This window comes from Cnephaeus nilssonii (genome assembly GCF_951640355.1).
Source record: "Cnephaeus nilssonii genome assembly, chromosome: 7".
In the NCBI taxonomy this organism is placed as follows: Eukaryota; Metazoa; Chordata; class Mammalia; order Chiroptera; family Vespertilionidae; genus Cnephaeus; species Cnephaeus nilssonii.
Window position 1 is genome coordinate 81,262,662 of NC_137078.1, and position 26,974 is coordinate 81,289,635.

The window sequence follows — 26,974 nt, forward strand, 5'->3', positions numbered from 1 at the left end:
AGGTATAATTTTGATTGATTGATTAATTGATTCATTCATATTGTGTTGGCTGTTGTAATTTTTTAATTAAATCTAAGGTAAAAGAGGTCAATGTCCCTGACTAGTCAGGTATTGCATGATTTAAAAATTCTTGCGACACACCAGTATGCCATGGCATACCATTGAAAATCATTGACATAGCCCGGCTGGCGTGGCTCAGTGATTGAGTGTCGACCTATGAACCAGGAGGTCACGGTTCGATTCCCGGTCAGGGCATATGCCTGGGTTGTGGAGTGTGCAGGAGGCAGCTGATCAATGATTCTCTCTCATCATTGATGTTTCTATCTCTCCTTCCTTCTCTGAAATCAATAAAATACATTTTTATTTATTTTATTTTATTATTATTTAAAATAAACCTTTATTGTTCAGATTATCACAGTTGTTCCTCTTTTTCCCTCCATAGCTCCCCTCCACCTGGTTCCCACCCCACCCTCTGCTCTTAACCCCCTCCCCACTGTCCTCATCCATAGGTGTACGATTTTTGTCCAGTCTCTTCCTGCACCCCCCACACTCCCTTCCCCCGAGAATTATCAGTTCACTCCCTTTCTATGCCCCTGATTCTATTATATTCACCAGTTTATTTTGTTCATCAAATTTTTTATTCACTTGATTTTTAGATTCACTTGTTGATAGATAGGTATTTGTTGTCACTTTGTTGTTCATAATTTTTATCTTTACCTTTTTCTTCATCTTCCTCTTCTTAAAGAATACCCTTCAGCATTTCATATAATACTGGTTTGGCGGTGATGAACTCCTTTAGCTTTTTCTTATCTGTGAAATTCTTTATCTGACCTTCAATTCTAAATGATAGCTTTGCTGGGTAGCGTAATCTTGGTTGTAGGTTCTTGCTGTTCATCACTTTGAATATTTCTTGCCACTCCCTTCTGGCCTGCATAGTTTCAGTTGAGAAATCAGCTGACAATTGTATGGGTACTCCCTTGTAGGTAACTAACTGTTTTTCTCTTGCTGCTTTTAATATTCTCTCTTTGTCTTTTGCTCTTGGCATTTTAATTATGATGTGTCTTTTTAAAAAAATTTTTTTTATTGAGGTATTATATGTGTACATATCTTACCATTCCCCCCCCCCACACCCATACATGCCCTCACCCCCCAAAGTTTTGCGTCCATTGGTTATGTAATTATGATGTGTCTTGGTGTGGTCCTCTTTGGATTCCTTTTGTTTGGGGTTCTGTGTGCTTCCTGGACTTGTAAGTCTATTTCTTTCACCAGGTAGGGGAAGTTTTCTGTCATTATGTCTTCAAATAGGTTTTCAATATCTTGCGCTCTCTCTTCTTCTGGCACCCCCATAATTCTGATGTTGGTATGCTTAAAGTTGTCCCAGAGGCTCCTTACACTATCTTCATATTGTTGGATTCTTTTTTCTTTTCTTCTTTCCTGGTTGGGTGTTTTTTGCTTCTTCGTATTTCAAATCTTTGACTTGATTCTTGGGATCCTCTAGTCTGCCGTTGGATCTCTGTATATTATTCTTTATTTCAGTCAGTGTATGCTTAATTTCTAGTTGGTCCTTTTTCATATCCTTGAGGGTCTCACTATATTTCTTGGAGGTTTCTAGAAAATTCTTGAGTAACCTTATAACTGTGGTTTTGAACTCTATATCCAGTAGTTTGCTTTCCTCCATTTCTTTCATTTGTGACCTATTTCTTTGTCTCTGCATTTTGGCTGCTTCCCTGTGTTGATAGAGTGGCTTTGTGTGCTAGGTGTCCTATAGGGCCCAGTGGCTCAGCCTCCCCAATTACCTGAGGTGGACACTCTTGGTGCACCCCTTTGTGTGCTGTGTGCACAGTCTTGTTGTAGTTAAGCCTTGAATGCTGTTGGTATCACTGGGAGGAATTGACTTCCAGGCCAATTGGCTGTGAGGACCAGTTGTGTCTACAATGGGAGAACTTCTGTGCTGGAGACACCCTTATGGGGCAAGACTTGCTTCAGTGGGGCTTTGGCGGTCACTGAGTCTGCCCCCTGAGTATGTCTCTTATGGATGTAAAGAGTTGCAATCTGGATAGTCTCACTCTGACCACTGGGTACACGGGCTCTTGGATCTCCAAGGAGGTGCAAAGCCAGCCACTGCCTGAGGCCACTCAGCAGGAGCTACAGAGAGATCTGCAGATTCCTCCTCTTTGTTTGGGGTTTGGAGGTGCCCAGATGAGGCCCACCTGTGAAGCAATGCAACCTGCTGTGGAGCCTTGGGCCTTCTTTTGGAAGCTCTCGGGCTCTCTGACCCAGCTGCAGTTTGTTAGGTTTTCGATTGCAAAAGGCCAGGCCATTGATATGCAAAAGCCTCTGTGCACAGCTCGGGTGGGGTTGTAAATTGGGTGGGATGGGGTCTCAGGGAACCACCAGGGCAGAGCAAACTGCAATGGCTGCCCATCAGCCCTGCCCCCACAGAGGCCCCCGGGTCTATGTGTCCCGCAGCACCATGCAGAAACAATGATAGCTGCAAGCACCTCTGAGAGAAAGCTGCCCTCGCGTTCCGGCCCGATGCCAGACAGTCCAGTTTCTCTCCGTCTGAGTCTGGGTCCCCAGAGTCTCGCCCCGAACTGGAGTTCAGAGCATTTGGGAGCTTGTATCTTCCTCCCGATTGAAAAAGACAACAGCGTACCCAGTTGCCAGCCTGTTTCACGTGCACCTCTGTACCACCACACTTCCACACCTCCGCACCTCCTACTGGACTCAATGCGTTTTTCTCTTTCCTTCTAGTTGTAGAATTTCCACTCAGCCAGCCTTCCCATGGTTCTGGATGATATTCATTTTATCTTTTAGTTGTAGTTTTGATGTGGTTGTGCATGGCAGCAAGTTCAGGTGTTTACCTATGCCGCCATCTTTGTTGGGTCTAATAAAATATATTTTTAAAATAATCATTGACATAGGCCATCTTTGGAAAAATCTATAAGAAATTGGGAAGATTGGTTGTATGGCTAGATGGCAGAGAAGCATAGAAAACTTTTTATCTATATACTTTTATACCCTTTGTATTATTATATAACTCAAAATTATTGCATATATTATCTATTTTAAAAATTTAAAACACAGTCCTTCCAGACCCTGTACAGTTTGGCTTCTGCCTACCTTTCCAAATGTATAATTCTCACCCCTGCTTACTTATTCAGCCTTGTTCTTGTTGATATTCCTAAAGCAGACCAAGCTCTTTCCCACTTCACAGATTTGCACCTAACATCCCTCTGCCTGTAATCTGCTGACCTCAGGCCTTTGTATGGCTTGCTCTTTTGAATATTCAGAAGGTCTCTGCTCAAATGTTTACTCCTTCCTCTACACCATCACTCTCCACTCTCTTACCCTACTTTATTTCTTTCATAGCACTTATCATTCCCTAAAATTATACATTATATATTTGTCTTACTTGTTTATCTTCTGTGCCTCCCTCTAGAATGTAAGTCACATGAGAGTAGGACTTTGTCTTGTTTTTGCTGTATCCCCTGGGCTTAGAACATTGCCTGGCTTATACTGAACATTCAGTAAATATTAACTGAATGAAAAAACATGTTTTAAATACATTCTCCCACTCTGTTGCTTATTCTTCAATTTTTTTAAGAAATCCTTACCCAAGGATGTGTTTTTATTGATTTGTAAGAGGAAGGGAAAGGGAGAGAGAGAGAGAGAGAGAGAGAGAGAGAGAGAGAGAGAGAGAGAGAAGAGAGGAGAGAGGAGAGAGGGAGAGAGAGAGAGAGAGAGAGGAGAGAGAGATATCAATCAGTTGCTTCCAGCACGCACCCAAACCAGGGATGGAACCTGCATTCTGAGAATGTGCCCTGACCAGGAATTGTACCTGAAACCTTTCAGTATGCAGAATGACATTTCAACCAGTTGAGCCACACCATCCAGAGTTCAACTTTGTTTTATAAAGACCTTTGTTTGCAAAAAAAATTCAAATATGTCCATCTTATCTGCCTTTTAAAAATATATATATATTTTACTGATTTTTTTACAGAGAGGAAGGGAGAGGGATAGAGAGCCAGAAACATCGATGAGAGAGAAACACCGATCAGCCACCTCCCGCACCCCCCACACTGGGGATGTGCCCGCAACCAAGGTACGTGCTCTTGACCGGAATCAAACCTGGGACCCTTAAGTCTGCAGGCCGACGCTCCATCCACTGAGCCAAACTGATTAGGGCTGTTTTTAACTCTCATGTTTTATTTAAGAATACTTTTTTCTTGTTCTGTTCATTTAAAAGTTCTCCAGTTAATATTTTTCATTTTGAGGTTATTGATTGATATGGAATATATTTTTGCATATAGTCTGACATCGGCTCTAATTTTTCTAAATAGTTGTCCTAATTAGCAAAGATTGTTTTCATTGTTTTGATTATACTTACTATGGGTAGAGTATTTTCAGTAAATGGAATACTGATTAGAAGAATTAGGAGTTAGTGTATATTTTCCATAGTGACTTCTTTATTACAATCACTCAAAGGAATTATATTTCTCTTGATATATGCCACCTTTCAATTGATAGCAATTATTGTTAGTGATGAGATACTAAAAAAAATCTCTCTTTGGTTTCTTAATTTGTTTTTAACTAGGAAAATACACAGACAGATGCCATGAAACTTCTTTATTCCCAGTCTGCCCGGCTTTTAAAGAACAAAGCATTATTGTGCAAGCCCGCCACACAGACCAAGGCCATCTCTTGCAAACCACATACACAACACAAGGAATGTCAGACAGGTATGTGTCCTGTGCTTTCCACATGAGGAAAGTGTGTCCTCTGTTTGTTTGTTTTTAAAGAAAGGAAAAGAAAGTCATTGGTAATTACTTAAATGTGAAAACATTTAATCTTTTGAACATCTAATTTATTTCTCTTATAATTATTGTCATTTACACTAATAATTACTAAATTGAATCCATATGCACACAAAGCATTACGTGTAGAGTAGACAAACATCTGTTTTCCAGATGTATAGATAAGCTATCACAATTACTAAACACAAAATTTTTAAAAGCATTAGTGATTTAATCTTAGTTCTTTTTTTTTAAAAAATACTATAAGTTGATTTGTCAGTTACTAAAAGTATGACTGTATGTCTGAGGTATTTTTGATAAGGAAAATTATTTGAATTCATACTTGAAAAGGTTATAAACTGTTTCTCCAATCCATTTTATAGCTTTTAACCCCACCTACCCTTATATTTTCAGTTACTTTCATAGCTCTGCTCAAAGCATTTTTTAATTTAAAATTTTTTTTGTATTGATTTTTTATTTTATTTTGTTTTGTGTTTCAAATATATTTTTATTGATTTCAGAGAGAAGGGAGAGGGAGAGAGATATAGAAACATTAGTGATGAGAGAGAATCATTGATCGGCCGCCTCCTGCATGCCCCACATTGGGGATCAAGCCTGCAACCCGGGCATGTGCCCTTGACTGTAATCAAACCTGGCACCTTTCAGTCCACAGGCTGATACTCTATCCACTGAGCCAAACCAGATAGGGCTTGATTTTTTCTTTTTAGAGATAGAGGAAAGAAGAGGGAGAGAGAGAGAGGAAGAAAGAAAGAAACAAACAAACATTGATGTGAGAACTAGACATCAATTGGCTGCCTCCTACATACCCCCTACCTGGGATCAAGCCCGCAACCTGGGCATGTGCCCCAACTGGGAACTGAACTGGCAACTTCCTGGTGCATGGGATGACGCCTAACCAACTGAGGCACACTAGCCAGGGCTGATTTTTGTTCTTAATTTTACTTCATCGAATATAGTGTATTTAAAAGCTTACTCTGTCAAAAAATAATCATGAGCTAGGCCAGTGAAGTTCAGTTGGTTGGGTGTCATCCCAGGAACCAGGAGGTCACAGTTCGATTCCCAGTCAGGACACATGTCTGGGTTGCTGGCTCAATCCCCAGTAGAGGACATGTAGGAAGCAGCTGATCGATGTTTCTCTCTCATTCATGTTTCTATCTCTCTCTCCATCTCCCTTCTCTCTGAAATCAATAAAAAATATAAAAAGTAATCATGAGTTTTTATGAAGGATGCCTTTCTTTTGGTAGGAGTCAGGGAGAATCCCATTTTCCTTCCTCAGTAAGTTTGATTGCTTTATATTCCCATTAAAATGATACACTCTTTGTGTACATGAATTAATATTATATGCACATTCACATGTGGAAGGTAGTAAAGGATCTGTGGACATCTAAATGTGTAGGTATGTGTGCTTATGCATTAAAAAATTTTCTATGTTAAATGTTGGATTGTTTCCTATATACTGTTATAAACTACACTTTTATTTGAATTGCATCAGAAACCAGAAACCATTCCATATGAATATAAATTTAAATATACATTGAGATTCTTAAAAGATGTGCATAGATTCCAGTGTATATAACATACCCATTCCTCTAAGATTGGGCAATTGGATTACTTCATTTTTTTAATATTATGAAAAAATGTTGAGTTAAGCTGTGTAAATGGATCTTTGTACACTTGTCTAATTTTATTTTTAGGATAAATTCTAAGTAGTGGAATTATAGTTTCAAAATCTATTGTAGACTTTTTTTTGCCATCCCTCACCTGAGGATATTTTTTCCATTGATTTTTAGAGAGAGTGGAAAGGAGGGAGAGAGGGAAAGAGAAACATTGATGTGATAGAGACACATTGATTGGTTACCTGCCTCCTACTCATACCCCAGTGCACCAGGAATTGAGCCTGCAACCCAGTTATGTGCCCCTGACTGGGGCCAATGCTCTAACCACTGAGAAATACCAGCCAGCGCAAAAGCTATCATAGTTTTTTTTTTTAATTTCTTTATTGATTAAGGTATTACATATTTGCCCTCATCCCCCCATTACCTTCCCAAAGTTGTTTTTTTTAATATATGTTGAAGAATTGCCCTTCTGAAAAGCACATCAATTTATGCTCCAACTTTCAGTGTTTTGAGAGCATTAATTTCTCTGCACCCTCACTAACATTGAGTATTAAAACTACTAATTAACCCTCTCCCCCACCCCCAACTTTAATTTGGAAAAAATTCAGGAAGATTGAAAATATAGCACAACAAACACCAATAGACTCTTCATCTAGATTTACCAAATGTTAACTTCTTGCAACATTTCTTTTCTCTTTTTTCCCCCTGAGTTTTTAAAAAGTGAAGTAATTTATTCTTAATATGATGTATTCTGTGGACTTCAACCCTGATTCCAGTTATCTATTGAATAGACAGAATTTCTTGTTCATGTACCACAGCTTACAGTTTCACTTTAATCAGTGACCAAGCTTAGGACAAAGGAGAAATTCTGTTTTCACTGGCATCATGGAAGTATTATGGTTTGTGTTTAAGCTTTAGTATATTCCTTTGATAAGTAGTAAAAAAAGTATAAACTTTAAATATGTATGAGGAAAACATCAATAACATAGCTTATTCTTGAAAATAACTGAAATTCAAATATTTTATTCAGATTTACCTATGCCCAATGGGAAGTATGATGTGGAACTTGCTTCTCCACCTGCAAAGAAAAAAAAAATAGATTTTTTCCAGACTTATGATGTAGAATATTTAAAAGTTGGTTTTATTATCTATCCTGGATCAAAAGAAAGTTCACCACGGCCTCAGTGTGTCATTTGTGGAGAAATCTTATCTGCTGAACACATGAAGCCAGCAAATCTTTCTCATCACTTAAAGACAAAACATGCAGAATTGGAAAACAAACCAGTAGATTTTTTTGAACAAAAATCACTTGAAATGGAATGTCAAAATAGTTCTTTTAAAAAGTGTTTACTAGTTGAAAAGTCACTCGTGAAAGCTTCTTATTTAATTGCTTTCCAAATTGCTGCCAGCAAGAAGCCGTTCTCCATTGCTGAAGAGTTAATTAAACCACACTTAGTAGAAATGTGTTCAGAAGTTTGGGGTTCAAGTGCTGGAGACAAAATGAAAACCATTCCTCTTTCTAATAGTATGATCGGACACAGGATTGATGAACTGTCTGCAGATGTTGAGGAACAGCTGATTCAAAAAGTCAGAGAGTCAAAGTGGTTTGCCCTTCAGATAGATGAGTCTTCAGAAATCTCAAATACCACCCTTCTTTTGTGCTATATTCGTTTCATTGATAATGATTGTAGTGATATAAAAGAAGAATTATTATGTTGTATTGAAATGCCTTCTAAAATAACTGGTGTTGAACTATTTGAACTAATAAATAAATACATTCATAGTAAATCTCTGAATTGGAAATATTGTGTTGGTCTCTGTACAGATGGAGCTGCAAGCATGACTGGCAGGTATTCTGGATTAAGGGAAAAAATTCACGAAGTTGCCATGAATACACTGGCATTTACGCATTGTTTTATTCACCGTGAACATTTAGCAGCAGAAAAATTGTCTCCATGCTTACATAAAATTCTTTTGCAGTCAGCACAAATTTTAAGTTTTATAAAGAGCAATGCCTTGAATTCACGGATGTTAACAATTTTGTGTGAAGAGATGATGGGTTCTGAGCATGTGAATTTACCACTTCCTGCTGAAATACGATGGATATCGAGAGGGAGAATTTTAACAAGATTATTTGAATTACGACATGAAATTGAAATTTTTTTAAATCAGCAGCATTCCGATTTGGCCAAATATTTTCTTGATGAGGAATGGGTGGCAAGGCTGGCCTATTTATCAGATATTTTTTCACTTATAAATGAACTAAATTTAAGTCTCCAAGGAAGTATGACTACGCTGTTCAATTTGTATAATAAAATGGATGTACTTAAAGAAAAGTTAAAAATGTGGTTGAAGCGCACACAAGAGAATGATTATGACATGTTTCCTTCATTTTCCGAATTCTCAAACTCATCCAGCTTAAATATGAGAAGCATTTCAAGCACTGTTTTTGAGCACCTGGAAGGACTTTATCAAATGTTCAGTGACTGTTATCCACCAGAAGAAGACTTGCGCCTGGGAAATTTGTGGATAATTAATCCTTTCATGTATCACCGAAATAGTAATCTCAAGGACTTGGAAGAAGAAAAACTAGCACAGTTATCTTCAGATTTAGAATTAAAATCAGTATTTAAATCAATGTCTGTAACTCAGTTTTGGATACAAGCAAAGACAGGTTACCCAGAACTCCATGAAAGGGCAATGAAATTTTTATTGCCTTTTTCAACTATTTACTTATGTGATGCTACATTTTCAGCTTTGACTGAGTCAAAACAAAGAAATCTGTTGATTTCTGGTCCTGCCCTAAGACTTGCAGTCACATCTTTAATTCCAAGGATAGAAAAATTAGTAAAGGAGAAAGAATAGTAAATGTGTATATTGCTTATCAAATTCTATAACTTTGTGTTAATTTTTGTATGGGATAAGTATCCTAAAATATAATTTCCTAATGTGCTTATGTGTTTTCAGTGATTAAATGTTTGAATAATTTCACTTTTTGTTGAGGAATTTAATCATTACACATTTATACATAATTGTATATCATTTTATTGACTGATCAAATAATTTGGATTAATGACAAAGATGTAGGTAGTGAAAGGTCCAATTTATAATGTAATAAATAGCACACCTGGATGTTGAAACTGCTTGGCATTTAGAAGCACGTAGGACGTGTTTGTCTTCAGCCAGCCTGCCTCCTACTATAGCAGGTTGTGGTAGGTAGAAAAAAAAAGATCCAAGCAGCTTGATGAACAGGAAATGAAAGCAGCAGGAGAGTTTGAGACCCCTGTAGGGGGGCCTCTCTGGCCCACTAGACCAGGGTTTGGCAAACTTTTTTTCATAAAGGGCCAGATAGTGATTTTTTGTTCGTTTTGTTAATCCTTACCCAGGAATATTTTTTCCATTGCTTTTCAGAGAGAGAGTGGAAAGGAGGGAGGGAGGAAGGGAGAAATGGGGAAAAGAGAAGCATTGATGTGAGAGAGGCACATACCGTATTTTCCGGCGTATAAGACGACTGGGCGTATAGAAGATTTTCCTGGGTTAAAAAGTCGTTTTATACGCCAGAAAATATGGTAGATTAGTTGCCTCCCACACTCTTCCTGATGGTGTGTGTGTGTGTGTGTGTGTGTGTGTGTGTGTGTGTGTGTGTGTTTGTGGTGGGGGGTAGGGGAGCGCTGGGAGCTGGGAGAGAACCTGCAACCCAGGTACATGCCCTTGACTGGGAATCGGACCCTCGACCCTTTAGTGCTTGGGCCTATGCTTTAACCAATTAGCCACACTGGCCCGGGCTAAATAGTGAATATTTTAGGCTTTGCAGGCCATAGGTGGCAACTGCAGTACTCAGTCGGCAGTTACAGCACAAATGCAACTGTAGACAGTACACAGACAAATGAATGTGGCTGTTTCAATAAAACTATGAACATTGAAATATGAATCCATATAATTTTCCTTTCATGAAGCTGCCTTTAAAAATTTTATCATTAAAAATCTCTATATATAAAAACCTAAGCAGATGTTCGAGGGTTCGACTGGTAGCTATGACGCGTACTGACCACCAGGGGCAGACGCTCAGCACACAGGCATGGAAACATGGAACAGACTATGAATCTCAGAGGGAAGGAGGGACTGGGGAGGGCGAGAAGAGATTAACCAAAGATCTTATATGCATGTTAGAGGCCTGGTGCATGGATTCGTGCACTGGTGGGGTCCCTCGGCCTGGTCTGTGGGGACCTGGCCAAAACTGGCAGTCTGACATCCCTTGAGGGGTCCCGGATTTCGAGAAGGCGCAGGCCAGGCCGAGGGACCCCACCAGTGCATGGCACCCAGCCTCTAGTGTAAACAAATAAACATTAGTTGGTGGAGGAGGAGGGAGTAAAAAATACATCCCATACAACTGACCGAATTTGGCCCAGTTTGCCCATCCAGGTCTAGACAGATTTCTAGGTAAAAACAGATCTGTGAAAACCTCTCTCTCACAGCTGTAAGTATTAATAGCGAACTGCATCAGATGTTAGACTTTGGTCCTTGAGTTCGACTAAGAAAAGAATTCAGAGCCAGGGAACTCAAATACAAGTGCAAGTTTGTTTAGAAAGTCACAGGGGTAGACGTGAGCTGTGGAAGAAGTGAGCCAACTAGCTGCGTGGCGTCTGGAAGCAAGTTACGGAGGCAAAACAAGGGTCCTTGGAGCATAGGAGAAAGAAAGACAAAAGACGCCTGGAGGATGGAGAAGGGGGGGAAAGGCGTGTGCGTGCGTGCGTGCGTGCGTGTGGGTGTGTGTGTGTGTGTCAGAGAGAGAGAGAGATGGGAGGGAGGGGGAGAAAGGCAAGAGAAGAGAGAGAATATGAGTATGAGCACCAGCATGTGCTGGGTCTTTCCTCTCAATGGCTTTTATCTCGTGGTCTCGGGAGGATCTCCATAGCGTATTCATCAGATTTTCCTGGTATGGCTCCTCAGAGTTGTGGTCTCCACTGATTGATTGGGGCCAAGGCAGGGAGGGGATCATTAGTCACTGCAGCTGGTCCTGATGTCCGCTATGGTGTTGCCTGCCTGGCCTTGCTGCTTTTCTGGGCCTGGAGCTGAAACACTACTGAGGCCTAGATGTCATTTATCTGTAGTTTGACCAAAACTCTGTCTCTGTGGTCAACATACCTGAGGCTTTGTTTATAGGATTATTTCATGTGGTTCAGAACCTCATTGTTCCGAGGCCTTAATGCTTAAGGGAGTGGTCATGCAAGGGAGTCAAATGAGGCTATTCTCCGGCCCACCCTTGTTCTCCTCTAAGGAGATGTACCACGGGATTAGTGACATGCCAGGGGAGGAAAGGTCAGGGGAGGGTCCGAACTGCACGGCCAGTGATATGAAAGGTCAGGGGTCTAAACCGCATGACCCGAGATATGCTAGGGGAGGTAAGGTCACCCTGGGGATGAGGTCCCACCCTATAATACCTGAGTTCCCAGGTTAGCCCGTTGCTAGGCACCCAGGGCTTTCCACCCTGGGGACCTTCTGTACCTGGCCTGTTGCTACTCTGCTCCTGCCTAACTGCCCAGGATATCACAAGTATCTGAATTTTCAAACACCTTTTACATTTTGATTTCAGCTGAGAGAAATCAGAAGATATGTTTCAAGCAAAGATGCAAAAGAGCAATTCATTTTATAATGACTCGTTATTGATTTATTATTAATAATTTCATAGATTACTTCGCAAATAACTTTTTGAGCTCATGCATGTGCCAGGCATTGTGCTAGGCCTCTTACAGACGCTGGGGCACTGGTGCAGCATTATCCCTACTTACAGGAGCAGATGCTGCGGCGCACCGAGGGCAGGAATGAGGCCCTGGTCTGCATCCTAACTAACTGTGCTCTCCTGCAAGCCACTTCCAGATACCATGTCTAACTCCACTCTGTTCGTGTTGACTGGGAGACACATTTTCCCTAAATTCAATCGGGCTCATATAGTCAGTTAGGAGCAAGTGGGCTTGAGACAAACGCCAGGTCCGTCGGCCCTACCGCCCCCTCCCCCCCACACCCCCGCCCCCAACCAGGTACTGGGACAAAAGAGAGTGGCAACGCTCCTGGAAGAGGAGGAAAGGGAAGCCCTAGCGCGTCCTCCAGCCGCCCCGGGGCGGGAGGAAGTCCATCCGCAGCGGGGGCGGGTTTGGGGCCGGCCGGACTGGGGCGCGTGAGCCCGCCCTCCCGGAGGACCTGCGCGGCCATGGCGCTGCTGGTCGCCGCTCTGCGAGTCCTGCTGGGCGGCTTCTTCGCGCTCACGGGGGCGGCCAAGCTCTCGGAGCAGATCTCGGCTTCTGCGTCGCAGCAGATGGTGAGCGGCGTGGCGTGGGCAGCGGGTGGGTGGGCCCCAGCGGTTACCCCGGTGCCCGGTGCGCGCCGCCCCCGTCGCCCGCACCCTTGCCCCGCCGACCGCCTGCCTTCGGGCCAGAGGGCGCTAGAGCCTGGGGAAGAGCGTCTGAACCTTGGCTTGGACGTTGACGCCCCGCGGGGGGTTTCCATAGACGGGAGGGTCGGGAGGGCCCGTTCCAGAGGAGCATTGGTGGCCCCGGCGAATCTAGAGCCGCAGGAGGAATGCTCCGGATCCTGGGGGGGAGATGGGGTGGGAAAGAAGCACAGTGCCTTCCTTGCTGGAGTTCTTGGGAGCTTCGTGAGGCAGGGTTTATTAATCCCCATTTGGCAGGGCAGGAAACCCGCCCTGAAGGTGAAGTGTAAAGGTTACACACGCTCTCTTTTTAAAAAAAATACATTTTATTTATTTTTTTACAGAGAGGAAGGGAGAGGGATAGAGAGTTAGAAACATCAATGAGAGAGAAACATCGATCAGCTGCCTCTTGCACACCCCCCACCGGGGATGTGCCCGCAACCAAGGTACATGCCCTTGACCGGAATCGAACCTGGGACCCTTCAGTCCACAGGCCGACACTCTATCCACTGAGCCAAACCGGTTAGGCCAAAGGTTACACTCTCTTGACTTAGAATCCAGAGAGCCCTTTTCTGGAGGATGGAGCCTGGGAGGGAGGTCTGTCTAGTTCTCGACTGGGGAAAGCTTTCATGTTCTATGCTTACCAATCCCCCAAGCCTTTCAAAGAGCCAGACTTGGAGACCCTGCGAGTTCCCTCGCCCAGGCCTGGGTTCTCCCCCTCTTTCCTGTCTTAAGGTGGTGGGTTTGGGCAAGTTCATCCCTAGAGCCAGACAGCTTAGTGCCTCCTTGCATCACTGAGCAGGAAAAGGTAGCCAACCTGAGGATCAGGATGAAGTCATGTGGCCCAGGACGGAGCCTGATTCAGCAAGATGAGTCCCTTTGAGCCCCTTCAACTCCCCTTGTGTCTATTGCGGTGGGATCCAGGCACCAGCACATGATGTAGAAAGTGGAATCTGTTTAATGAGCAACAATCTGCCCTTCCATCCTCTCTCCCAGCTCCAAATAGTCGCTGCACAGTGCCTGAAGAGAAGCCAGGCCAGGCGTAAAGAGACGTTGTGGCGTTCCCAAGGCCTTGGCACTAGATGAGAAGGCCCAAGCCTTGCTTCCTCTTCCTTAAATTTGGGGCTGGGCAGAGTCCAGTGAGAAACTCAGTCCATCTCTGCATCACCATCCAGCCCTTCTCCCTGGAGCATGAAGCCCGTTGACTGATTCCAGAGCTCAGCCCCCCCCAGGGAGGCTCTCTCCTTTCCAGCTGACCTCAGCCCTGGGCCTGGTCTAGAGTAGTCACTCCTTTGTTGGGGGTAGTTGACGTAGGCACCAAATGCCCCGTCCAGTGGCTAGGAAGTGGATCCTTGGTGAGTGGCTGACAGGCATTCCCTGCCACCCCTAGAAAGCCCTGTTCGAGCAGTTCGCTGAGGTGTTCCCGTTGAAGGTGTTCGGCTACCAGCCAGATCCCGTGAGCTACCAAGTGACCGTGGGCTGGCTGGAACTGCTGGCTGGGTTGCTGCTGGCCCTGGGCCCACCGAAGCTGCAAGAGATCAGCAACGTTCTCTTGATCGTGCTCATGATGGGTAAGGGGCGTCCCCCTGGGCAGGGGGAAGGAGGAATTCTTGGGGAGGAGGATGGGAAGGCCTGGCTGTTCCTCTGTTCCCCGTTACTATTGCCCCTCCCTCTTTTTTCTCTGGAACCAGGAGCACTTCCTGCTGCATTACAGTTTCCATGGTCTTCAGACTAGGGCAGGTGCTTTTCAAACTTAATCTGCTGTAACACTATTTATGTCAACTAGACCTCCTACCTCATCACTTCCATTGGCTGTGTGATGTTCCATCATAAGGATGTATTATAATGTAATCTAAAAGCCCCGACTGCTCTCCCCTCATCCCACCCCTGAGATGAGAGGATAGAGTAGCAGTTGCCACTTGACCTATGTGTCTGGCAGTTGGGAACCAAGAAGCTGAGCCCCCTGAACAGAAAGGCAGAGAATGTGCCTGGGGCTAGAAGTCCTGGAGGGACCCCGTCATAGCAGCTCTGCTCACAGGAACTGCTGATGTACAAAGACAGCTGCTGCTTCTATACCCCCCCGCCCCCCCCAGGTCTCGTGTCACCATGGCTGCCACCACTACCATCCTGCCCCCAGGCTTTCTTTCCATCGCGGGAGCTTCCCTCATTTTCAGATCTTTCGTTCACTTCCTCCACCAACCCCTGGGCCTCCTTCCCTCCAGTAGGATTAAGAAAGGAGTTGGAGCAGGGAGAATTTGTTCCAAAGTGCCTATCTAGCCACCTTCCTGCCCTATTTGGCTGGATTGCTCCTGTTTCTTGCTCTCGGAAAGGGGTTCCATTAATTCAAAAAGCTTCTGATTCCTGGTCCTGCTCTCTCCGGGAGGCCATGGGGACAAGTGCACCTAGTTTAGGATGTGTGCCTGGGGGTGCTTAAGGGGAGGACTTGAGCTGGTCAGCCTGGGCTGGAGAGCCCTGAGCTCCTGGATCTCTTGGGTGCCCCAGGGAGCCTCAGAGACCTGACTTTCCATTCCAGGGTCCATCTTCACGTTGGTGTCTCTGAAGGAGTCACTGAACACCTGCATCCCGGCTGTCGTCTGCCTGGCGCTCCTGGTGCTGCTGGATATCTGCCAGTTCTTAGTCAGAACTGAGAAGGTGGTCAGACCCACAAGGAAGAAGATGCCAAGTTCAGCCAAGGGATCCTGAGAGTAGAGTACCTCTTGCCTCTCGGTGCTATGTCACTGTCACAGCAGGAACACAGAGGGACACAGAGTCAACCACCTTGTTACCAATACAGTACGTCCAGGGTCAAAGTATGGCCATCGTTGAAATAGACATCTTGTCTACCTAGGCCTACTTTCTCTCTTGGACATCTACTGTTCTTTTTGATATTTACTAGCATTCCTCTAGTCACGTGAAAATAAGCAGAAAAGAAATTTAACCCACAATGTTAATGCCCCCAAATAACTATTTTCTATTCCATTGTTTAACTGTACTTTTCTATGCTTCTATACAGATTTAAAAAAATGAACACGAGACCATATACACTATTTTATTACTGGCTTTTTAAAGCTAATACACCATGCCTATTTTACCTTGTTGTTAATGGCTGTGTAGTGTGCCATTGTAAGGTTGTACTGTAATGTATTTACTCAGGCCCCCACGCAGGAACATGTGGATTGTTCCCAGTTTTTTGCTATTGTAAACCTCACAGTGAATCACCTTTGCATACCTGTTTTCTGTCCCTAGAAGTGTCAGTGCTGGTTCAACAGGCATGCACGTTTGTAAGGCTTTTGCCACTTACACATGGAGCGTGGCAGAGTACACGTGCCTGCTTCTGCGCGTGCCCTTCCGAGCCACATGAGGTGTTCCCTTCTATATTGTTTATCTTGGGCCCTTTAGCTCTGCGGAACTAACGAAGGACCGGAAACTGCCAGCCTCTGGTGGTGAGGTGGAGCACTCAGTGCAGTGCTCCTGGGACCCTACATGGAGGCAGGGGACAGTCGACTGTGCCGCGCCAGCACAGCCAAGGGTTCGGCGAGCCTGAGGGAGGTGGTGAAGGATGGAGAAATGATAGACAGAGAGAAAAAGCTGGGTCTAGGTGGGTCTTTCTGTGCCTGGCTGAGGCCACAGAACAGATCCAGACTGCAAAGCTGAGGCTTTATTTATCATCAGGGACAAACAAGGTAATCTACAATGTTGTAAGTTTCACTTGTTTTGGCAGCACTTGCTGCCCCTCCCACAGCCCACTAGCTACCCAGGAAAGATCTAGGGAGCAGTCGCAAGATCAAGCTGGGACTTGTTTGTGACTTTGCCAGCAGGTCAGTCCGAGGCTTAACCCTATAACCGCTCCCAACAGTCAACTCCAAGGGGTGCTGCCTGTTAAAGCAGTGCCGGGAGCCCGGGGTGAATCCCAGAGGTCCTAGGGAGTCAGAAGGATGTGTGTGTGTGGCCATGCTCAAGGAAAAGTGACCATGTTAGGGTACCTTCTGTCACATTACCAACCATCTTTACCACACACACACACACACACACACACACACACACACACACGTGCACACACTACATATATAGAGGTCAAAACAATAAGGAAGCTGTCACTCACATAAGAGGTCCAGAGATAACATAGCTTCAATGTAGGATGCCTTATGATGACATCAAATACTTTTTTTTTTTTCTTTCCACTTTCTGCTCTGCTTTCAATTTATTGGCTACTGCCCTCAGGGAGGCATAATAGTGGCAGCAGCTCCAGAGTGCACATTTGCACATAACATCCAAAGGTGAAAAGAAAGAGGAAAGCTCTCTTAGAAGACCCCTAGGTTTCCCCTCACATCCCACTGGTCAGAATTATGTCACATTTTCATTACGAGGCCCATCACTAGCAAGGAGCATGGAATTCCCATGATGGCATTAAACTAGTTAAGATTTACCACACTGGTCAGCAAGGGAGGGGGTAGGAAATGGTTTCTGCGGCTTACTAGCTTATTTGCAGAATATGTTTAATAATGGCAAATACTTCTCAGCGTTGCTGTGGGGATTTAGTGGGTTGAAGTGTTTACAGTAGTGCCTGGCACATAATAAGTGTTCAGTAAATGCTATTATTAAATACTGGCTTGTTCTACAGATGAGAAAACGGATTCAGAAAGCTTAAGTGCCCATGTGTCAGATCTGAGACTAGAATTAAGGCCTGATTGACTCCAGAATGCACAATTTCCACTGCACCAGCTGTCAAAGTCGGAAGTGGGCAGGCAGGGCACTCCCGCTCTCTTCAACTTGAGGGTACATGGGATGATCTGCCCGATGTGATTAAGTCTGCCTTGCTTTCCAGAATTGCCCCTCTTCATGAACATTTTAAGCCCATGAAAATAGAGCCTGGAGCCCCTAGAATCCTGACTCCTTACCATCTCCACCCCTCCCAGGATGCCACAGCCAGGCTGTCTCCAGCCAGGACTTTGAGTAAAACCTCTCACTGCTGGCATAGGCTGAGGACTCCTGTTTACCAAGGCTTGACCTGTAAGCTGATTAGTTGCTACAGGGCCCCCACGCTTGGCTGTGGGAAAGGCAGCGTGTAGAGGGAGTGGGCTGGCCAGCTGGTGAGGAGGAGCAATTAGGATTGACAGCAGCAGGAATATCTTGAGCTCCAGCAGTGGCTCCTCAGCCCAAGGAGAAGCCAGGCTCCAAGAAATGTGCCCCCCAAACCACAGCTGAAATCTAGGTCAGGTAAGCACAAATGACATTCAGCTGCCAGGGCTTCCTTACACTTTTCTATCTTCCTCCCTGTGTCCTCTTGTCCTGGAATGACACTCCCTTCCCTTGGGGCCCTGGCCACACCCCACAAACCCAGCTCACAGCTGCCACAGATGGGCCCCAGCCACTCCAGCTGTTGTGCCCAATCTTCATGTCATGTCCTGGGATGTGTGGGTGGAAGTGGATTCTGTTCTGTCTCAGCTCCTTAAAGCCAGGTCCCAAGGGCCCGAACGAGAAAGAGAGAGAGAGAGAGGAGAGAGAGAGAGAGAGAGAGAGAGAGAGAGAGAGAGAGAGAGAGAGAGAGCTGCAATAGCCAGAATAGCAAGAGGTAAGAGAGGCCTGATCTACTGGAATGGCAAGGGGAGGTTCGGGGCGAGGGGGGGTACACTTGGGGACTAGAGCCATGGTGAACAGAGCTGAGAGAGAGAGCAAGAAAGGAATACTCTCGCTCAGGATCCCACAAAGGATTGAAACCTGAGAGAGTCAAAGGCAAGAGGATAGATTTTGGTACTGGAGGAACTGAGTTTTGAGACACCCTAGGAGTTTGTCTATGTGTCCAAAATAGGGGCAGAACATTGGCTTGTGCACTTACCTGCCTTGGGGAGATGAGAGGAGCACACCCCGATGTCTGTGTTGTTTTGTTTGCTTGGGGTGCCTGCGTCTCTAGCGCTGTGTGTGCCTGTGTGGGTGTACAGTTCTGTGTGCTGCCTAGAGGGAAGGGAGCTAATGGTTATGAAGTGTCTCCCCAGCGGCAGCCACAGTGCTCAGAGTTTTACTTATGTTTTCTCATAATCCTCCCAACAGCACCGTGAGGTAGGTATTTTAATCTCCATTTTACAGCAGAGAAGACAGGCTCCGTGAAGCTGAGTAATTTGCCCAAGGTCACATGGCAAATAAATGTGTGTATCTTGAATCTGCTTGATTCCAGGGCCTGTGTTCTTTTTGCTTTGCTGTCCAGTGATTTGAGTCAGATCCAGGACTTCTTTGTGGTCAAAAGCTAGGGGGTAGGAAACAGGCTGGAGTACCTGGCACAGAGCTGAAAAGGTACTGTCCAAGGTGCTCCAGGCAAGCCCAGGAGAGGACCTTCACCAAGGCAAGTCCAAGGTCACTATGCATCGGCTTGTCCTCTGGTTCAGTGTATCATAAGCCTGGTCCTCCATCCATGCCCTGCTGGTTCCCCCACTGGTGCTTCCCCCACTGGCTTGGGCTCTTTCTGGGTTCTCTATATTCGAGCCTGGTTTCTTCGGAACTTCCAGTTGGCTCAGCCTCGCTTGGGCTGACTACACATGCCTGTGCCCCCACATATCTAAACCATACTCCCTCTGTGAGGGGCACCTCCACCCGCCCAGTCACCAGGTTGGAAATTTCCAAGCTCTCTGGGACATCTGCCTCTCATTTCCCACAGCTTGTCATCAAGCCCACTCACCTTCAAATAACTCTAGAGTCCGTCCCTTCCTCTCCATCCCCCCTGGGTGGTGGCTGAGCTCAGTCCTCATCCCCACTCACTTGGATTTCCTTGCTTCTGGTGTGTCCTCCCAGCAAGGACAGAGGAAGAGGTGGATTGGGGTTGGGGAAAGTGTAGGCCTCTTCAGTGACCTCTCTTCCTCTCCCTAGCCCAAGGTCCAAGATGAACAGCAGTGTTGGGACCTGGTGTTGGCGGCTGCAACTCCTGGGATGACCCTCCTTGCTTCACTGAGGTGCCCATTGCTCACACCTTGGCGCTGGGCCTGGGGCTGTCTCCCAACCCTGGCCGATGTGCTCTTCACGCTCACGCTGCCACTCTGGCTCACCTACTACCTGGGGTGGTCTTTTACCTGTCCACCTACGTGGCCATGGCTTTCGCCTGAACTCATCAGCATGTGCTGCTGCAGCCCAGACCCAGGGCGACCACTGGCCCCGCCCACGCTGCTACCTGGCTGCTCCTCCCCGCCCCCCCCCCCCCCCCCCCCCACACACACACACAGAGTCTTCCTGCTGGTGCATGTGAGCCTGGTGCACCAGCGTGTGGCCAGGACCATGGTGCTGGGGCTTCTGTTCATCTTTGCCCTCTGCCTGGCACCCTACTACCTGCTGCTGGCTCCTTGGGTGGCCCAGCAGGAGGGTATCATGGCGCTTGATGTCCCACACGCCTTTAGCCTGGAACTGCTGAGCCTCAGCAGCTGCCTGGACCTGCTGATCTACTGCTTCTCTGTGCCCAGCTTCCCCCAGGACTCCTGGATGCTGAGCTGCCACTGGGAGCTAGACAAAGCTCTTTGGAAGAACCTAGATTTTCATTCTGATGCAACCACATACACTAGGCCCCTAGCTGGAGCACGGGCCTCCTCTGTAAGAAAGGGGATAGAACATTCTTTGGAACACGAGTGTTCCCTAGACTTTGCCAACTTTTGGATACAAAAAATATGCCATTTAAAAAAATCTCATGGGATAAAATTCAAGTCCTTAACATGGCCTGCAAGGTTCTGCCTGAGCTGGCTCCTGCATCCCACCCGGCCTCAGCCTCTTCCACTTCTGCCCCCTCCACCGGCTCAGTCACCCTCTCAGTCTCTGGAACAGGCCAGTTTCCTGAGCTCCAAGGCCTCTGCACCTGACGGCCAGGAATGACGTCCTTCCCTTTCCTTCACTGAGCTAATTCCTCTTCATTCTCATTTCCTTAAAAGTAACTCTTGCTGAAACCGGTTTGGCTCAGTGGATAGAGCGTCAGCCTACGGACTCAAGGGTCCCAGGTTCGATTCCGGTCAAGGGCATGTACCTTGGTTGCGGGCACATCCCCGGTAGGGGGTGTGCAAGAGGCAGCTGATCGATGTTTCTCTCTCATTGATGTTTCTAACTCTCTATCCCTCTCTCTTCCTCTCTGTAAAAAATCAATAAAATATATATTTTTTTAAAAAGTAACTCTTACAGCCTTTCTTGACCAGCAACACACACACACAACTGGGTTAGATCCGATTACTCCTTCATAGCTCTTTTCATAATTGTAATCGAGCAATTAATTGGGTAATTCATTGGTTTTCATTCTCTCTTGCCAGAATGCATTTATGTTGATCCATAAGAAAGTGCCATCTTTTGTAGATCCAAAAGGTTGAATATTGGCAATTTTATTTTTATCCAGTTTAACGTAATAAATTTCATGTTTTCCTTATTCATGGATGTATCCCCTGTGCTCTCTACTGTAATACCTCAGTATACCAGATGAATTAAAGAAACCTGAATCATTAAGTTAAAATGACTCAGACATTCCAGTCTCTGGTAGATTTTCCTCAAGTGTTTCTGGGAGTCTCTAAGCGTGTATGATCCGGATGCATTCCCGGCCAGTCCTGCTGATTGCTTCCTTCTGCTGTTGTTGGATACCTGCAACTCTGTCATCACCTCCACTGTGCCAAGACGCCTATACCAAGACTTGGTGGTAACCAAGTTGGAGATCTATTCTGCAATTGGCTGGGACTGCGATCCGCCAGACTTGCTGCTTTTTGCTTTGGCTGAGCTGAGACTCTGTCACTGGGTGCAAATCCCTGCCAATGACTTTGGCCACCAGCGCTTTCCCCCTTAATGTGTTGATGACTCAGGAGTTGGCTTCAGGTGCCGAAGGGAACCACTACTCTCCTCAGCCATGTTATCAGGTCTCCGTAAGACTGCTTGGGTCTCAGAGAGTTAGAGCTCAATGAATGCGAGCAGCATGTTCTTGTTGCCAAGTTGGCTGGGGAGGGTCCACCAATCAGCCATCATGTCTTATTGACCTTCATACCCTACTGCTGAATTTGCCTTCTGATGACAAACCTGATAAATTCCCTCTTTTCTATTTGGTAAATTAACTTTCATTGGTTTCTTGTTCCTTCTTTAAATTTTTCCCTTATGTTTTAATAGTGACACATATTCATGAAAATAAATTCAAAGCAGTAGAGGAAACTGTAAAATACAAAATAAAGGTCCCCAGTGGTAGCCACTGTTCATAGTTTCTCTCTCTTTTTTAAGTATATATATTTTTATTGATTTCAGAGAGAAAGGGAGAGGAAGAGAGAGATAGAAACATCAATGATGAGAGAGAATCATTTATTGGCTGCCTCCTGTATGCCTCCTACTGGGGCTCGAGCCTGCAACCAGGGCAGGTGTCCTGACCGGGAATTGAACTGTGACCTCCTGGATCATAGGTTGATGCTCAACCACAGAGTCACACTGGCCGGGCTGTTCACAGTTTCTTATGTATATATTTCCCGATGTTTTCTATTCCAGTATGAATATATGTATAGTCAATTTTCTTTAAAAATTCACAAATGCGGTATTACAAGTCTCTTCTGCACTTTTCTCATTTACCATATCTTATACATCTTTTTATATCAGCACATATAGATATCTACCTCATTCTTTTTAATAGACACAGTATTTATTTTACTGAATTGTTTCTTTATTGTTGGGCATTTGTTTCTATAGTTTTACTGTAGTAAACAACGATACAATGAATGTTCTTATCCACAAATCTTTGCATACTTGAAAATCCATAGAATAAATTCCTAGCAATGTAATTGCTGTGTCAAGGAGTGTGTGTGCACCCTTAAGTTGTTTTAATTACATCACCTAATTGCCTCCCAAAATGCTGCACCAATTACACACCCATCAACAACATGTTTCTGTTTTACACTTCCTCACCAGGACTGGGCATAGTCACCTGCCTCCTTCCAGAATCTAGACTCCTGTCTGCAATCCAGCTGTGAGCAAGGTTAATTTGCTTCTTTTTCCTAGGAGGCTTCTCAGTCTGCTCCACATTTGTTTGAAACCTGGTGAGGCAGAAATGGGAAAAGAAAGGGTATCACCTAAGACCTCACACCAGCCAAATTTTAGCCTATCTTGCTTGTTGGAGGAATTAAACAAAAGTCCACACACTTACTGGTAATTGTTAGTTCTCTCTCCTTTCTTGAGGATTAGGCTGGCTCATTCCATGCAACGCTGACCAACATCTCACATCACAGCCAGGAGGCAGCCCGGGCCCACATCATGAATTCAGTCGCTCTGGTGGAATGAATTGCTCAGCCCCGGGGGCCATGCAAAGCTGGGTCTCTGAGAAGTGATCTGGTGTCCACACTAGAGCCAGCTGAACCTCCGGAGGCTGAAGTTGATTCCGTCCAGATAAAAAACGATTCCCTCTGGCCTCATCTATCCCTGCGGTCTTGTACTATCTTGCTTTTGATGTGACTTTTCCCTTAGTAAAGTAGTCAGTTTCCTTTGGGAAATGTCTAACTTAGTCTTGTGTGTCTGACCTGGGGAAAAAAGAACTTGAGAGCCAATTGCCTTTGGGAGATCAGACACTGCAGAAAGAAAGCCTCTGTCTAGAGTTACAGTGTGTGGGAATCACCATCCTCCTTCCCTGTCACTCAGGGGAGCAGGAACCTGGGGTGGGGACCCAGAGGCAAGGAGCCCGAGGGAGAGAGAGAGCAGTCTGCTTTGTACTGTCAATTACCTTGAATTCTTGGTCCCCTTACTTATTCCGAACCTTTAAGAATTTGATGTGAGACCCTTCCTTAATCCAGGACGGAGAAAAGGGAGCCCAGGTTGATCCTTGATTAGATGTCAGACATGTCCTTTTTCCAGGATCCAGGGAAAACTCATGTGTCAATTGTCTTCAGCAGCTATCAATTAATATGAGATACCACCTCATGCACATGCAATTTTAGAATGGCTAAGGTTTTTAAAAGTGACAACTCCAAGAATTGGTGAAGATGTAGAGAAACGAGAAGTCTTGTACATTGTTTATGGGAGGATAACTTTATACAAATACCTAGAAAACAATTTGGCAGCATATACTAAAACTAAACGAACATAAGCTGTATGACTGGCAACTTGGCTCCTGTGCGTATGTCCAAGAAAAACGAATGCATATGTCCACTAAAAGACATGTATGTAGCATAGCCATAGCAGCATTTTCCATTATAGCTCCAAATTAGAAGCAAATCAAATGTTAATCAATAGTAGAATGGATAATAAATTATGGTATGGTTATATCTGGAATACTAAACAAAAATTAAAAATTAACTGCATGTGATAACATGGATGAATACTTTTATAAAATTGAGCAAAAGACCCAGACACAAACATTACAGTATGTATGATTATGTTTTTATGTAAAGTACAGGCAAAACTACTATATGGTGATAGAATTCAGAACAGTGGTTATCTCTTAGGGGTTATTAAATGGAATAGTGCATAAGGGAGTCTTTATGGGGTATCGTAAATGTCTATATCTTCCATCTGGATGGCAATTACATATGTAACAATTCATGGATCTGTACACTTAAGATTTGTGTAATTTACTGGATATAAAGTATATCTGAATAAAAAAGAAAACCTTGTACTTCTAATAACATGTATAAAACTAATGATGTGACAATTATTTTTGACTTCCCTATTTTCCTCTGGTACTTCACATTATGTGTCATAAAAAAATGCTGGGAACATGGCAGAAGGGAAAGCACCAGGAATCAGTCTCCCCACCTAGGTAATTACACTGACATAATCTGTCTGCTGTAACTGTTTTGGAACTCTGGAAAGCGTTGAAGGTTTGCAACTTCCAGTGAAAACTTGGACAGTAAATTGCTGTTAGTTTTGGCCAGTTTCAGCCGTGGGGCAGACAGCTGTGCACATGTACCTGGAGCAGCTTATGCACAGTGTGTGAGAGATAGGGTGGGCAACAATGATCCTGTCCTCCAAATACAGGGCATCTGTGGAATGGTTGCTGCTACTGAGGTGCAAACAAAAAGACGGGAAGCCATTGTTGTTGCACCACCCCTATTTTGAGAGACACACCTCCTCTGGCTGAAGTGACTTGCATCCTTTCCCCCCTTCATTTGTATGCTTTATCCCTTTGAGAACCAAATATTAAAATCTAGGACATTCAAAAGCAACTGTATATATGAAGAAAATTAGAAAGTGGCCACGGTCCCTGGCTGGGTGGCTCAGTTGTTTGGAGCATCATCCCATACACCCAAAGGTTGCTGGTTTGATTCCTGGTCAGGGTACATACCTAGGTTGCAGGTTTGATCCCTGGTTGGGGTACATATGGAAGGCAACCAATCTATGTTTCTCTCTCACATCGATATTTCTCTGTCTCCCTCCCTTCCTCTCTCTCTCAAATCAATAAAAACATATCCTTGGATGAGGATTAAAAAGAAAAGAAAGTGGCCATAGCTGCACAGGGACAGGCTCAGAAAGAACCTAAGAAGACATTAAGTTTACACTTCAGTCTGATCCTTGGCACAAATACAGCCTAAAACAAACAAACAAACAAACAAACAAACAAAAAACCCCAACTAACAAAAATGAGCAAACCCTGGGGAATGTGGAATACTCTGATTTCCAGAGCTATCATATTATTAGATTTAAATGTCTAGTGTTCAAACACCTCAAAGCATACAAAGAAACAGAAAAGTGTGGCCCATTCAAAGGAAGAAAAATAAGCCACCAGAAACTGATCCTGAAAAAGACCTAATGACAGACATACTAGACAAAAAGTTTAACTGTCTTAACTGTGTTCAAAGACTAAAGGAATATGTGGGAAAAGTCAAGAAAATAATGTATGAACAAATTGAAAACGTTGACAAAGAGTTAGAAAACCTAAAAAGAAACAAAGAATAAATAAATCCTAGAGATAAAAAGTATAATAACTGAAATTAAAAAATTCACTAGGGGGACTTGAAGGCAGATGTGAGCAAGTAGAAGAAAGAACAGCAAACTTGAAGATAGGACAATGGAAATTATTGCGGTTGAGGAATAACAACAAAAAGATGGAAAAAATTCGAACAGAGTCTTAGAGATCTGTGGAACCCTACTAAGTGAACAAACATATGCATCCTGGGAGTCCCAAAAGTAGGGAGAGAGAGAGAGGGAGAGAGAGAAAGAGAAAGAGAGGGGAGCAGAGAGAATATTTAAAGAAATAATGGCTGAAAACTTTCCAAACTTGATGAAATAAATAAACATCCAAGAACCTCAACAAATCCAAGTAGGATGAACTAAAAAAGACCCACACCAAGAAAGATTATAATCAAACATTCAAAAGATGAAGAAAGAGTAACTTGAAAGCAGCAAAAGAGAAGTAATTCATTACATACAAGTATTGTCAATAAGATTATTAACAGATTTCTCATCAGAAAATTTAGAGGCCAGAAGAGAGTAGTTGATATATTCAAAGTGCTAGAGAAAACACCACTGTCAATCACAAATTCTTTATTGACAAAACTGTCCTCAAAAGTGAAGAAGAGAAAAAAAAGTGAGGAAGAGATTAAGACATTCTTAGATAAAGAAAGTTGAGGGTGTTTGTAGCTCTTAGACTGCCTTGTAAGAAATGCTAGGCAGTAAATTGAAGTTGAATGGAGAGCTAAATATCTCAGTAAAGGTAAATACATGAGCAATTATAAGAGCCAGCATTATTGTAACAATGGTTTGTAACTGTACTTTTTGTTTGTTTTTACATGATTTAAGAGACTAATGCATTTAAAGAAGAAAAAGTCCCATTATCAATATAAAGGCTGGGATTACTGTATCTTTGGCTTGTGATTCCAAATCTTGTCTTCTACATAATTTAGAATACTAATGCACTTACTAGTTTTTGGACACACAATGTATAAAAATGTAATTTCATGACGTCAACAACTGAGAGGGGTGGGGACAGAGCTGTAAAGGAGCAGAGTTTTTATATGTTATTAAAGTTCAGCTGGTATAAATACAAATTAGCATGTTATAACTTTAGGGTGTTAAATGTAATCCCCATGGTAACCACAAAAAATAGATCTAACTATACAGAAGAGGAAATGAAAAAGGAATCTAAATGTTTTGCTTATAAAAATCTACTAAATACAAAAGAAGACAGAAAAGTTCCTTGTTAGCGG

General features: G+C 44.0%; 2 protein-coding genes across 6 annotated transcripts in view; both read left to right on the forward strand.

The window, feature by feature from the left end:
* Positions 1–9,366, forward strand: part of ZMYM6 (zinc finger MYM-type containing 6) — a 45,122-nt gene extending 35,756 nt beyond the window's left edge. For 3 of the 5 annotated variants that reach the window (XM_079777122.1, XM_079777120.1, XM_079777121.1), the window contains exons 15-17: positions 4,004–4,105; positions 4,598–4,742; positions 7,464–9,365. In XM_079777122.1, the coding sequence (XP_079633248.1) occupies positions 4,004–4,105; positions 4,598–4,742; positions 7,464–9,298 (2,082 nt within the window). In that variant the 3' untranslated portion in view covers positions 9,299–9,365. Of the gene's footprint in view, positions 1–4,003; positions 4,106–4,597; positions 4,743–7,463 lie in introns of all 5 variants that reach the window. The other 2 variants (XM_079777124.1, XM_079777123.1) reach the window with 2 other exon arrangements.
* A 3,255-nt stretch (positions 9,367–12,621) lies between these two features.
* On the forward strand, positions 12,622–16,092 carry TMEM35B (transmembrane protein 35B). Its single transcript, XM_079777461.1, has 3 exons — positions 12,622–12,749; positions 14,251–14,431; positions 15,394–16,092. Exons 1-3 carry the CDS (start codon positions 12,642–12,644, stop codon positions 15,561–15,563), a joined length of 459 nt encoding a protein of 152 aa, XP_079633587.1. The 5' UTR covers positions 12,622–12,641; the 3' UTR covers positions 15,564–16,092.
* Positions 16,093–26,974: the final 10,882 nt, after the last annotated feature.

What these genes read in the sequence shown, in the direction of transcription:
- TMEM35B (XM_079777461.1), top strand. Translation starts at nt 12,642, where the DNA reads ATGGCGCTGCTGGTCGCCGCTCTGCGAGTCCTGCTGGGCGGCTTCTTC. An exon ending in CTTCTGCGTCGCAGCAGATG is followed by an intron (nt 12,750 to 14,250) that starts GTGAGCGGCGTG and finishes TGCCACCCCTAG; the next exon opens with AAAGCCCTGTTCGAGCAGTT. An exon ending in CTTGATCGTGCTCATGATGG is followed by an intron (nt 14,432 to 15,393) that starts GTAAGGGGCGTC and finishes TTTCCATTCCAG; the next exon opens with GGTCCATCTTCACGTTGGTG.